At 43.9% G+C, this 13,409-nt stretch overlaps 1 protein-coding gene and 1 pseudogene across 3 annotated transcripts in view; one reads left to right on the top strand and one right to left on the bottom strand.

Annotated features, from left to right (window-relative positions):
• The first annotated feature begins 7,166 nt into the window (after nucleotides 1-7,166).
• GTF2F2 (general transcription factor IIF, polypeptide 2, 30kDa) overlaps nucleotides 7,167-13,409 on the top strand; it is a 214,839-nt gene continuing 208,596 nt past the window's right edge. For both annotated transcript variants that reach the window (XM_011974608.1, XM_011974607.1), the window contains exon 1: nucleotides 7,167-7,420. In XM_011974608.1, the coding sequence (XP_011829998.1) occupies nucleotides 7,355-7,420 (66 nt within the window). In that variant the 5' untranslated portion in view covers nucleotides 7,167-7,354. The remainder of the gene's footprint in view (nucleotides 7,421-13,409) is intronic.
• Nucleotides 11,023-12,062, bottom strand: LOC105535494 (annotated as a pseudogene). The gene has a single exon (XR_001005436.1). The product of XR_001005436.1 is annotated as a glyceraldehyde-3-phosphate dehydrogenase pseudogene (transcript).

Below are 13,409 nucleotides of genomic sequence, written 5' to 3'. Positions count from 1 at the left end.
CGTCTCTATTAAAAATACAAAAATTAGCTGGGTGTGGTGGCATGTGCCTGTAGTCTCAGCTACTCGGGAGGCTGAGGCAGAATTGCTTGAATCCGGGAGGTGGAGGTTGCCAAGATCGTGCCACTGCACTCCAGCCTGGTGGCAGAGTGAGACTCTGTCTCAAACAGCAACAACAACAACAACAACAAAAAACTGTATAGGACAAGTAAATTAATTATTCATCCACAACAATGACAGAGAGTGGTGTATGAAACAGAGAGAGGAGGAGAGAGAAGGGGAACAGAGGGAAGGCAAAGAGAAAGGAGAGGAGAGGACTAAGAGACATCAAAACTAACCACAATGTATGGACCTTATTTGGTTTCTAATCTAAACACACTGTTAAAAAAAAAAAGAAAAGAAAAGAAAAAAAGAAAAGAAAAAAAAAGGCCAAAGTCATGTACACTCTTTTTACCCTTCCCCTTTTCCTTTTGGCTGAAAAATGCAGACATTATGGTCCCCTATGCAGACAAGGACACCACACAGGGATGGTAAAATTATGAGATGGAAGGACCCTAGTCCCCAACAGCTTTATATGCAGCAGAGCCACCATGTTGGCTCAGTTGTTTACACACCGGGGAAGTGAATTATGTTGACAAAGCTATGGCAAGAGCTCAACCTATGGAAAGGGTCCTTAAACTGAACATTCCTTGACTCCACCCATGGATATTTATCTAATATTTTCACCTACCCCCGGATGTGAAAACTGTCTTCCCCTGATGCTTATGTATTTGGGGAGGAAATCCATCAAAAAGGAAGCCCCAAGATTTGCTCTTAGCGGGATGTGGACACAATTGCTCATTGATATTCAGCACACATGGCTTCTCTGGCTTTGAAATCTGAACACTAGTGGGGATCTGTCTGTTTAATATGGTATTTTAGGGCTTATTCTTATTTGTGGTTTTTATTTGGGTACTTTGATCAAGTATTTCAGTGCTGTTTCCTACACTATAATTTTATTTAATGTATAAAGTATGATATAAATGTTTTGGTAAATTACATATTTTCATACTGTAATTGGATTTCATTACAGTAATGATACATTAAATTTTCTCATGCTTTAACACTTTATTCCCACAGCAATACCTAATGAGCAATTAAAGTGACTTACTGAAAGTGAAGGCTTCTTGCAGGCCACAGCAGCCATATGTCACATCAGACATAAGGCACTGAACAGACGCAATTCAATGGAATCCTGTCATCCATCAGGCAAAATACATGCAGAGTCTTGTCTGATCTCCCAGAAGGAGTAATGCTGTGTGTGTAGTTTTGTTTTCTTATTCTGAGTTATCACTTGGTAGATGGTCCTGTTCCTATTGTGCTATACAGCAAAGAATTACAAAGCCTTGTCAATTCTGCCTCCTAAACCTATCTCTGATGTGTTTCAAATTGATCCACTTCCTTTATCTTCACTACCACTTTCCTAATCAAAACCACTATCCTTTTCCATTTGGATTAGTACAATAGTGTCTCAAGTGGTCTCTTGGTTTTTCATTCGGGTCTCCTCCAATCCATTTTTTTCCACAGCAACTACAGGGATCTTTTGAAAAAGTAAATATAATTATTTTATATTCAAGCTTAAATTAACCTTCCAGTTGGCCAGGCATGGTGGCTCATGCCTGTAATCCCAGCACTTTGGGAGGCTGAGGAAGGTGAATCACAAGGTCAACAGTTCGAGACCAGCCTGACCAACATGGTAAAATTCTGTCTTTACTGAAAATACAAAAAATTAGCCAGGTGTGGTGGCACGCACCTGTAATCCAGGCAGGAGAATTGCTTGAACCTGGGAGGTGGAGGTTGCAGTGAGCCAAGATCGCGCCACTGCACTCTAGCCTGGGCGACAGTGACACTCTGTCTCCAAAAAAAAAAAAAAAAAAAGTCTCCTTCCAGTTTACATTTGCTTTGTACAAGGTCTCCAAGGCCTTGCATGGTCTAGCCACTCCCTCCCTCTTCAGCCAATGGCACTGCTACAGTTTCACTATATCCTGCCCACTGGCATCTTCTCTCTACCACAGATACCAACATACCAGGGGCTTCCCTCCTCAGGGTTTGCAGATGCTACTTCTTTTTCCTAAAACACTGCTGAAGAAATAAATAATATTAAACATAAAGGTAATAAAAACTTAATACTCATCACTTCCTAATTATTTTTCTGTATTTTATTATTATCCATGCTCTTAAAGTTATATTTAAGTATCTATCTAGTGAAAATACTACACAACGTATTACAATACTATACAGTATATTTTATTTATTTATTGAAACTTAGTCTCGCCCTGTCACCCAGGCTGGAGTGCAGTGGCATGATCTTGGCTCACTGCAACCTCTACCTCCTGGGTTCAAGCGATTCTTGTGTCTCAGCCTCCCGAGTAGCTGGTATTACAGGGGTGTACTACCACGTCCAGCTAATTTTTGTATTTTTAGTAGAGACGGGGTTTCTTCATTTTGGTAGGGCTGATCTCAAACTCCTGGACTCAAGTGATCCACCTGCCTTGGTCTCCCAAAGTGCTGGAATTATAGGCCTCAGCCACTGTGCCCAGCCTATAGAGTTTATATACTATACGATGTACAGTGCATCTCTTCCAACGTTGCCTTCAGTGATCTCTTCTTGGCAGCTTGAAATCAGCTATTGTAGAAGTACTTGCACCATGGAAATTGGTAAACACTACAAATCAGGGCTTTCCTGCGGGTAGGGGAGTTTAGGGAGCCCAGCTGTTAAACATTTACCAGTATACTGCTGCCTATAATAAATCTTTTGTGTTTCCTTTCAATTATGTATATTTATTGCAATATATATAATTGCAATATAATTAATGCAGTTACAAAATAATTTCCACATCATAATGTTAAATTCTTTTAATATGTTTTCTCGTTTAGTCACATCATAACTCTACAGAGTATAATAATTCCATTATATAAGCAAGGAAACAGGTGCAGAGAGATTAACATAATTAGGCTGGTACACAGCAGAAGTATCACTTGAAATATGTTTGACTGGCCAGGCACAGTGGCTCACGCCTGTAATCCCAGCACTTTGGGAGGCAGAGGTGGGCAGATCACCTGAGGTCAGGAGTTCGAGACCAGCCTGGCCAACATGGTAAAATTCCATCTCTACTAAAAATACAAAAGTTAGCTGGGCATGGTGGTACGTGCCTGTAGTTCCAGCTACTTCAGAGGCTGAGGCACGAGAATCACTGGAGGTTGCAGTGAGCCAAGATAGTGCCACTACACTCCAGCCTGGGTGACAAAGCAAAAAAAAAAAGTGAAAAGTTTGACTCCAAAGCTCATACTCTCTTTCTATACTAAACAATATGGAAACTATTTTAGGAAGTATTTCTTTTTGCTTGTGTATAACTGGAGAAACAAGGGATCTCCCAGGAATTTAGGCAGAGAGAATTCAGAGAAGGAGTTTTATAGCCTTGGTGTCATATTGAAGCAAAATTATCAACCTACTACATCACTAATGTCAGGGAAATTGAATGAATTACCACAATGCCATATTCATTTGTAATTTTTGAATGACAATGTTTATGTTAGTAACCAATAGGTAATGAGTCTGGTTTATTAAGAAAGTCTTGGTCGTAGCATTTTTTGCCTATATGAACTCCCCTGGAGATAATACTTTCTCTTGCTAGAATGTTTCTGAGTGAATGTGAACAAAGAAAATCTCTGGCCTGGAGAAATTAGGCTTGTGCATGATAGACAAGGACAAAATCTGAAAGTGAGCTCAGCTATCTGTTAAAGTCATTCTAATTCCCTCAACTCACTTGTAACATCTCGCCTAATGGTTTTGCTGCTTAATGGCTACCTGACAGAATTGTGGTGTTCTGAATTAACAAGGCATGAGGGAATTCTAGCTAGAATTTCTGGTAAACTTTTTCACACGTCTCAGACTTTGGAAACTGGCCCCGTTCTAATGACCTATATTGATCAGAAAAATATCAATTAGAATTCTATCTATTAGAATTCTATCATTTAGAACAACGATTCTCAGATTTTGGTGTGCCTAGGAAACACTCTGGGAGCTTGCTACAAATGTCAGTTTCTAGACTCACCTCCAGAAAGTCTAATTTTGTTTGCCTGGATTGGGGCTCAGGTGTCTTCATTTTAAAACACATTTCCCCCAGGGAATTCTAATGCAACTTGTACAGGAACCAGAGGCTGAGAACACTCATCTAGGTTGAAGCATGTTTGGTGGTGGGTGTGGTGTTAGGGGTTTTCCTGCTGCACCTAGTCTAGAAGACCCACAAAAAAGAATGTAGTTCTGCCTATTAAGCAGGTTGGGGCTGGGCACGGTGGCTCATGCCTGTAATCCCAGCATTTTGGGAGGCCGAGGTGGGTGGATTGCTTGGGCAATGCAGTGAAACCCCATCTCTACAAAAAAGACAAAAATTAGCTAGGTGTGATGGCGTGCACCTGTAGTCCCAGCTACTTGGAAGGCTGAGGTGGGAGGACAGCTTGAGCCTGAAAGGTCGAGGCTGTAGTGAGCTGTGATCATGCCACTGCATATTCCAGCCTGGGTGACAGAGCAAGACTCTGTCTAAAAACAAAAACAAAAACAAAGCAGCAAAGAAGGTTGGGTGGCCTTGACGTCTGACCTAGAATCTAAGCCCTAGATAAGGATGGAGCTTCAAGTTGGCCTAAGCACTACTAGACTTTTTGGAAAAATTGTAGCCAGCAATGAGTTCTTGGGCCCTCCTTCCTAGAATTGCATTTGTGCCTTAAAAATTTTGATAACAACTTGACCAATCATCTGAGGGAGGAAAAAATTCTGGTGTTACCTTTTTTAGGGCACTGGCCTCTTCATCCTACGCTCTGTGAGCCCCATCCTGGGATGTGTTCTCAGCTCTTGGATGTTGACATGTTTAATGACATATACGGCTATATTGAGGAAAAATAATATCTACTCTGGCAAATTGTTATAAGGATTAAATGGGATAATACAAAAAACAACTAGCCAAGCATCTGGCATATAATGAGTCCTTAGGAAGGTGAGGGATCTGGCTGTAATATCTATCACCCTAAGGGCCTCCACAGTAAATCTGTGAATTTACTTTACAGAGGCCATGCCCTCCTTTTCTCTCACGGTTCTGTAAACATCCCTCTTCAAGCTGTTTGAAAAGGACAGTAGGGGAAGCTTGCTCTTTGTTCAACAGTGTATGAGGAAGAGGTGCTCAATAAGTTGTTTTTTTCTTTCTTCTATATAATCATTTTTAAATCTCCACTTTTCCTTTCTTCTCTAGCCTTTTCATCAACCATTTTTTCTCTCCCAATCTCTGTGCACACACACATACACACACCACATACACATTTTAAGGCCTCCCATGACCCAGAGACCAAGGCCAAGGCTCCAATCTTTAAAGTTCATTCCTGGGGTGCTCTAGACTTTGCTTCTCTTCTCCCATGGTCTCATATTTCAATTTATTCCTTCTACTTGAGTAAAGCTTAGAGCAGTTCCCTTCATCTGCTTACCCTTTATATGTTTTAGGCCCTTTTCCAAGTTGTTGCACAAGAAGAAACCTTCATTTTCTGCTTAAAATTTTTTTTTTCTTTTTCTTCTTTTTAGAAATGGGGGTCTCGCTATGTTAACCAGGCTGGTCTTGAACTCCTACCCTCAAGTGATCTTCCCATCTCGGTCTCCCAAAGTGTTGGGATTACAGGCGTGAGCCACTGTGCCTGGCCAAAAAAAATTTTGGTTTTAGTATTTATTTTTCAGAGACAGGGCCTTGCTCTGTCACCCAAGCTGGAGTGCAAGGCACGATCATGACTCACTGTAGCCTTGAACTCCTGGGCACACACAATCCTCCCACCTCAGCCTCCCAAAGGTGGGGTTACAGGGTCGAGCCACTGAAACTTTCATTTTCGACACACTCCAGGTCTCTTCCCATCTTTCCTGTTAATTTTGCTAGCTAATCGCAGAGTTCTGACAGCTTTTCCTGGCCCTGTGCTGAACACACATAAAATTTCCTCAATTTTGTGCAAGGCTCTAATGTGTGATTCAATACATTACTTGCCTTTCTTAACAATACCTTACTGTTTGTTTCTCTTCAGCGAATGTTCTTTCACCCAAAGCCTACTGAAACCTGACAATGTGTCAAACACTGTGCTATACGTTGTGGATATAACATGAATAAAGCACTATTTTTTATTTGTAAATGATACCTCAATAAAGCTCTTTCTGCCTAGGAGGAGTTCGTTGTCTGGAAAGCAAAGGCAGATATGTAAACATATGTATTATAGTGCAGAGTGCTAAGTATCACACTGTGATGTGAAGAAAAACTAATTTCTTCTGGGGAAGTTGATAAAAGAGCTCATAGGAAGTGACATTTCCATTGATCTTGAACCATAAGTAGGAGTTTGCCAACCAGAGGAAAGGGTGGGAGTGAGGGCAGGGGTAAAAGAGGGCTTCCAAGGAAGGGAATCCAGTGTGCAGAGGCTCTGAAATGACCGAGGAAGATTCTGACGTGTTCCGGGAAGTCTGCTGGGTTTGGTGTGGTTCGGTGCATGGTGGAGTAATGGTGGGAGGGGAAAACGGATGAAATTGAGAGGGCCCAGTTGAAGCAGGAGGATTGAATTTTATTCTAGAGGCAAGAAGAGAAAGAGAAAACTTTAAGCAGGGGAGGAAACGATCAGTTTTGTCTCTTACTTGTTCGTTTCGTCACAGACCTTCGGGTTTTGGAATATGAGGTGCTCTGCTTGCTTAATCAGAGGAGTTCGGGCAGCCTCTGAGCTGAAACACGGCTTTCTTTTCAGGTCTAGAAACGGCATGTTTTCAATATACCCAGGGCTACCAAGTCTGATCCCAGTGCCCACTTGTGCTAATGACGTTGGCCAGGGGGGATGCCAATTTACTAACCTAAGCCTGTCCTTCAAATATTCTTTCTCTCTCTTTGGCCAGGGTTGGACACGTTCTGACAACTTTTGTCTCTTTGAACCCCGTTTTCCCGTTCTGATAATCTTTTTCTTCAGTTATGCTGGCCATGTCTTTAAATACGTTGCTAACGTTTTGGCTCATCTCACACTATGTTTTAATCCTTCAGATACACACTACGCTGACAGCCACGCCCACCCAAGGAATTTCCGAAACAGAAAGTTTGTCTGCAACAGCGCGCCGTACGGACGTACAGTGCGCAGGCGCAGTCTCGGCTCCCGGCGGCGTGTTCCTCTTTCCCCCAGGTTTCCAGTGTCCTGGCAGGTAAGGAACGCCGGCTCTTCACCTCTCAGCGCGGCTTGCCCTTTGTTCCGGACGCCCACTTCTCAGCCCTCCGGCTCCTGGTGTCGCTGCTGTAGGCCACACGCGTCCACCGGCAACAGACCCATGGCCGAGCGCGGGGAACTCGACCTGACCGGCGCCAAACAGAACACAGGAGTGTGGCTAGTCAAGGTAATGTTCACGAGTCTCCCACTTGCGCTCCTCCTAACACAAGTATAATTTAAGTAACTTGAGCCCATCCCGCTCCGTGCACCTCTTAAAGTTCTTTTACGGCTATCTCGTTAGAGCTTCACATATTTTGAGAGGCAGGAGTCATTGTTGTATCTGTTTGCAGATGAGGAGATTAGTTTAGGGACGCAAAGTGTCTTTCAGCCGGTTACTGGTCTGAATCAGCCTGGACTAGATCTCTTTCTCACGGCTTTCCTGGAGCCCTGTCTTGGTGTTCCTAGACTTGGGCGGTGCATTTTGTCCCAGACCGAAGAATTCCTTGTATCTTTCCCTTGGTGAAACTGGTTTTAGCCATGAGCCTGTGTGAGGTAGTTGAATGTCTGCTTTCTGTACAGTTTTTTCGGCGAGAAACTAGAACTGGTCCCTGCGTACTCTTAAAGTGTTCTCTTAGGTTGATGGTCCTTAATGAAGCTCTCAAAAGAGGCGAAAGAGCCCCGAACAAACAGAAGGAGAGGTCAGGAGAGGTCATTGGACTGGAGTATTCTTTCAGAACACATTTGGGTCTGATGAAACTGGCCGTCAATAAATGTTTTATGTAAAGACAGCAATTTTGGTTAGCTCACAGCGGGCACTATTTGTGCTTTACTGTTTCATGTTGGGGAGTGTTTTCTCCTAGGGGAGTTTCATAATACTTAAGCAAATTCAAAATGTGATCCTGAAAGTCGTTGAGACTTAAAATGTAAGGACTTTCGGTTTCTTAATGCTTTAACTGATTTATCATATGGCTGAGTTCTCGTCAATTAAATCTAAGAGGTCTTTCTTGTAAGCCTTCTTAAAAATAGCTCCCTTATGATCATTTGCTAACACGACAGATCCGTATTACATTCTTTCTTTTCTTTTCTTTTCTTTTTTTTTTTTTTTGAATCAGAGTCTTGCTCTGTCGCCCAGTCTGGAGTGCAGTAGTGCGATCTTGGCTCACTGCAAGCTCCGCCTCCCAGGTTCACGCCATTCTCCTCTCTTAGCCTCCCGAATAACTGGGACTACAGGCACTGGCCCCCACGCCCGGCTAATTTTTTGTATTTTTAGTAGAGACAGGGTTTCACCGTGTTAGCCAGGATGGTCTCGATCTCCTGACCTCGTGATCCGCCCGCCTTGGCCTCCCAAAGTGCTGGGATTACAGGCGTGAGCCACCGCGCCCGGCCGTTACATTCTTCAAAGCACTTTTCACAGTGTAGAGTGATTTTGTGTTAATATGTTCAAAGTTGGTTACCTCCGTCTTTCCAACACACAAAAATCACATTCCATGAGACTGGATCTTTGCCTGTCATACCCAGAATAGTGTTTGGCACGAGGTAATTACTCAACAAAAAGGTGATGAATAAATGCATGACCTCTCATTCTTTAACTCTCACCTTAATCTGTGGCACTGATTTGACTTATTTCCAAGCTCAGTGTGACTTAAAAGGATGAATTAAATAGGCATTTCTCTCTCCAGCAGCTTGTTAATTGGAGGAGAGTCACTAAGGAGGAGATGGCCCTTGCAGACTGAAGGAAAAAGCTTGAAAAAATGGTGTGACTTGAGATGGTGCCATTGTTCTAGGAGCATGGTAAATGCTCAGTGTTTACGCCTTACAGGGTTTGGGTGGGTGGACATAGCGTATACCATGGGGAATGGAACAGAAATGCAAGACTCAAAATACATAATCAGCATGGCGTGTCGTGGAAAACAGGGAGAACCTAGAGCAGAAGATCTGTGTAGATAAAGGTTGGGACCATATACTCAGATTGTCATATCATGAAACGGAAATGTTCTAACTTTAGTTTACAAGGAAGTAACAAACTTTTTGGAGGATTTGAGTGAGGTAGAGATGCCAAATATTTATTCAGAAAAAAAAAATGTTTGGCAGTGTGCAGTGCGAATTAGAGGGGAGGGTAAGTAACCAGAGTCACATTTAGAAAATTATCACAGGATTGGGCCGGGCACGGTGGCTCACACCTGTAATCCCAACACTTTGAGAGGCCGAGGCAGGTGGATCATGAGGTCAATAGTTTGAGACTAGCCTGGCCAGTATGGTGAAACCCCATCTCTACTAAAAATACCAAAATTAGCCGGTTGTGGTGGCATGCACCTGTATTCCCAGCTACTCAGGAGACTAAGGCAGAAGAATTGCTTGAAACTGGGAGGCGGAGGTTGCAGTGAGCTGAGATTGCTCCGTTGCACTCCAGCCTGGGCAACAGAACAAAAACTCCATCTCAGAAAAAAAAAAAAAAAGAAATAGTAACTTGTTGCTTAGAAAGTGTGTCTTCATTCTCATCTAATCAGAATTTTATTTGAACTACGTATTGATTTCAAGTTTTTTCTTCTTACATTAATATTTTCTGTTAAAAATAATACCTTGAGTTCTGATCTTTGTTGCTAAAATATGTTTCTTCCTAGGATATATCAAGGTCATCTTGTACATATTTAATTCCATCACCAGACAGTTACAGAACTGTGTAAATGCAGTAAAGACTGTACATACAAGATCTCTTAGAGTTTGAGCAGGAAAAAAATTAATGCTTCACCAGAACTGGAAAGACATCATAGAGAAGGTGATGTTTAAGAAGAGCCTGTTTGGAGGTTGCAGTGAGTCGAGATTGTGCCACTGCATTCCTGCCTGGGCAACTAGAGTGACACCCTGTCTCAAAAAAAAAAAAAAAAATTGGATGTGAGTGTGATCTGGCTGGGACATCTGTCACCCCATTGATCACCAGGGTTGATTTGGCTAATCTGGCTGGCTAGGTGGGTGTCCCCTTCCTCCCACTCCACTCCATGTATGTCCCTCCTGAAGCTGCACCCTTGATCAAAGAGGATGACCATCCCGATAGAGGAGGACTGGTCTTCAGTCAAGGGTATATGTGTGGCTGTACTCCCCTGCTGGAACCTCCAAACAAGCTTTCAAGAAGAGCTTATGGAAGGCTGGGTGCAGTGGCTCATGCCTGGAATCCCAGCACTTTGGGAGGACCAGGTGGGCGAATTGCGTAAGCCCAGGAATTTGAGACCAGCCTGGGCAATATAGCAAAACCTTTTATGTACAAAAACTACAAAAAGTTAGCTGGGCATGGTGGCATACGCTTGTAGTCCCAGCTACTTGGGAGACTGAGGTGGGAGGATCACTTGAGCCCAGGAGGTTGAGGCTGCAGTGAGCTGAGATCACACCCCTTGTACTCTAGGCTGGGCGACAGAGTGAAACCCTATCTGAAAAGGAAAAAAAAAAACTTACCAGCAGGACTGGGGATAAATAGTGTGTTTAGGGAGAAACAAATATAGTAGTAGATTGTTTACCAAAAAAGCAAAATATCCAGGACTTGTACTGTTCTGGCCTAATGAAGTGCTATTTCTGGAATTTTGAGTATCTTTTTTTTTTGGCTGAGCACAGGGGACTTTATTAATGGCACACGACAAGGCAGAGCTCCCTAGGCCCCTCCCTCTTCAGGGGGTCTGCATGGAAACTGAGGAGGGGAGATTCTCAGTGTGGTTGGGGACTGAGTATGGCAGGGACTCCCCAGCATTGAGGGCCTCTCTTTTCCTCTTGTTCTCTCACTGGAGCTGGTGGTCCGGGGTCTTACTTCTTAGAGGCCATGTGGGCCATGAAGTCCACCACCCTGTTGCTGTAGCCAGATTCACTGTCATACCAGGAAATGAGCTTGACAAAGTGCCAGCCTCAGCATTGAAGGTGGAAGAGTGAGTGTTGCTGTTGAAGTCAGAGGAAACCACCTGGTGCTCAGTGTAGCCCAGGATGCCCTTGAGGGGGCCCCCTCCAATGCCTGCTTCACACCTTCTTGATGTCATCATATCTGGCAGGTTTTTCCAGATGGCAAGTCACGTCCATGACTGACACGTTGGCAGTGGGGACATGGAAGGCCATGCCAGTGAGCTTCCCATTCAGCTCAGGGATGACCTTGCTCACAGCCTCGGCAGCGCCAGTAGAGCCAGGGATGATGTTCTGGAGAGCCCTGCAGCTGTCACGCCACAGTTTCTGGAGGGGCCATCCACAGTCTTCTGGGTGACAGTGATGGCGTGTACTGTGGTCATGAGTCCTTCCACGATACCGAAGTTGTCATGGATGACCTTGACCAGGGGCGCTAAGCGGTTAGTGCAGGAGGCATTGCTGACGATCTTGAGGCTGTTGTCGTACTTCTCATGGTTCACGCCCATCACAAACATGGGGGCGTCAGCAGAGGGGGCAGAGATGATAACCCTTTTGACTGCTTCCTGCAAGTGAGCCCCAGCCTTCTCCATGGGGGTGAAGACACCGGTGGACTCCACAATGTACTCAGCGCCAGCATCGCCCCACTTTATTTTGGAAGGATCTCGCTCCTGGAGGATGGTGATGGGATTTCCATTAATGACAGGCTTCCTGTTCTCAGCCTTGATGGTGCCATGGGATTTGCCATGGGTGGAATCATACGGCAACATGTAGACCATGTAGTTGAGGTCAATGAAGGGGTCATTGATGGCGACCATATCCACTTTACCAAAGTTAAAAGCAGCCCTCGTGACCAGGCGCCCAATATGACCCAATCCGTTGACTCCTACCTTCACCTTCACCATGGTGCCTCAGGGACGCGGCTGGTGATGTGAGAGAAGATGCGACTGTCTGTCAAACGGGAGGAGCAGATAGCCGATTTTGAATATCTTAAATCTACAAAAGAAAGATGATCCAAACACATTTTGATAGGCATTAGACATGATTGAATTTAACACTTTACAATAGCTGTCACCTGCCAAAACATGTAATTAGCTATAATTTTTACCTTGTCATAGAGCTAGTCTTTTGTAGTTTGTACTACCCTGTTTATATTGCTCAGTTTATGCTATTGTTAGGTTACCTACTGGGCACACCACTGCTGTGCACCCTATACCAAGTAATGATTTAAAAATTGGGTGATGTGCTGGGCACAGTGGCTCATGCCTGTAATCCCAGCATTTTCGGAGGCTGAGGCAGGTGGATCACTTGAGGTCAGGAGTTCAAGACCAGCCTGGCCAATATGGTGAAACCCCGTCTCTACTGAAAATACAAAAATTAGCTGGGTGTGGTGGCGGGCACCTGTGTAATCCCAGCTACTCTGGAGGCTGAGGCAGGAGAATTGCTTGGATCTGGGAGGTGGAGGTTGCTGTGAGTTGAGATCGTACCATTGCACGCTAGCCTGGGCAATAGAGTGAGACTCTGATGTTTAAAAATATTTTAGCAGAGTTCTTTTTTCTTAAATTTTTCAATATTGTTTTAAAGAATACAGATGGGGTCTCGCTGTGTTGATCAGGCTGGTCTCAAACTCCTTTTCTCAAGCAATCCTCCCATTTCGGCCTCCCAAAGTGCTGGGATTACAGGCGTGAGCCACTGCGCCTGGCTGATTTTAGCATGGTTGGTTTTTGGCCTCTAATATTTAGATTTCTGGAAAACCATTTTCTCTAGTTATGGTTCCCTGGAGGGTAAGGTATATGATGGGGAAGAGGAGATACAGTTGGCAAGATTGTTAGGAGTGGGATTTTTAAAGTTGTGAATATCATTGGGGCTTGAATGATAAGAAGTACAGTCTTTTTTTGGAGAGAGAAGTGGAGAGGTGCACCAGGTCTAACCAACAGCTTTCTAGGCAACAGAAAGATGTTTTTCTAGCCCAGTAAACTTTCCTCTTGTAAGCACTGTGGCTAATGTTTGTTGGAGGAGAGGATCAGGATTGGAAGGATGGACATCATGCCCTATGAATGTTGTGTTCTTCTTTTATTTATTTATTTATTTTTGGAGATGAAGTCTTGCTCTGTCACCCAGGCTGGAGTGCAGGTGGCGCAGTCTTGGCTCACTGCAACCTCCGCCTCCTGGGTTTAAACAGCTCTCTTGCCTCAGCCTAAGTAGCTGGGATTACAGGCATCCACCACCACGCCTGGCTAATTTTTGTGTGTTTAGTAGAGATGGGGTTTCTTTCTCTTTTTCTTTTTCTTTTTTTTTTTTTT

This window comes from Mandrillus leucophaeus, unplaced genomic scaffold, assembly GCF_000951045.1.
Source record: "Mandrillus leucophaeus isolate KB7577 unplaced genomic scaffold, Mleu.le_1.0 Scaffold147, whole genome shotgun sequence".
Lineage (NCBI taxonomy): Eukaryota > Metazoa > Chordata > Mammalia > Primates > Cercopithecidae > Mandrillus > Mandrillus leucophaeus.
This window is presented reverse-complemented; position numbering and strand designations above follow the sequence as displayed.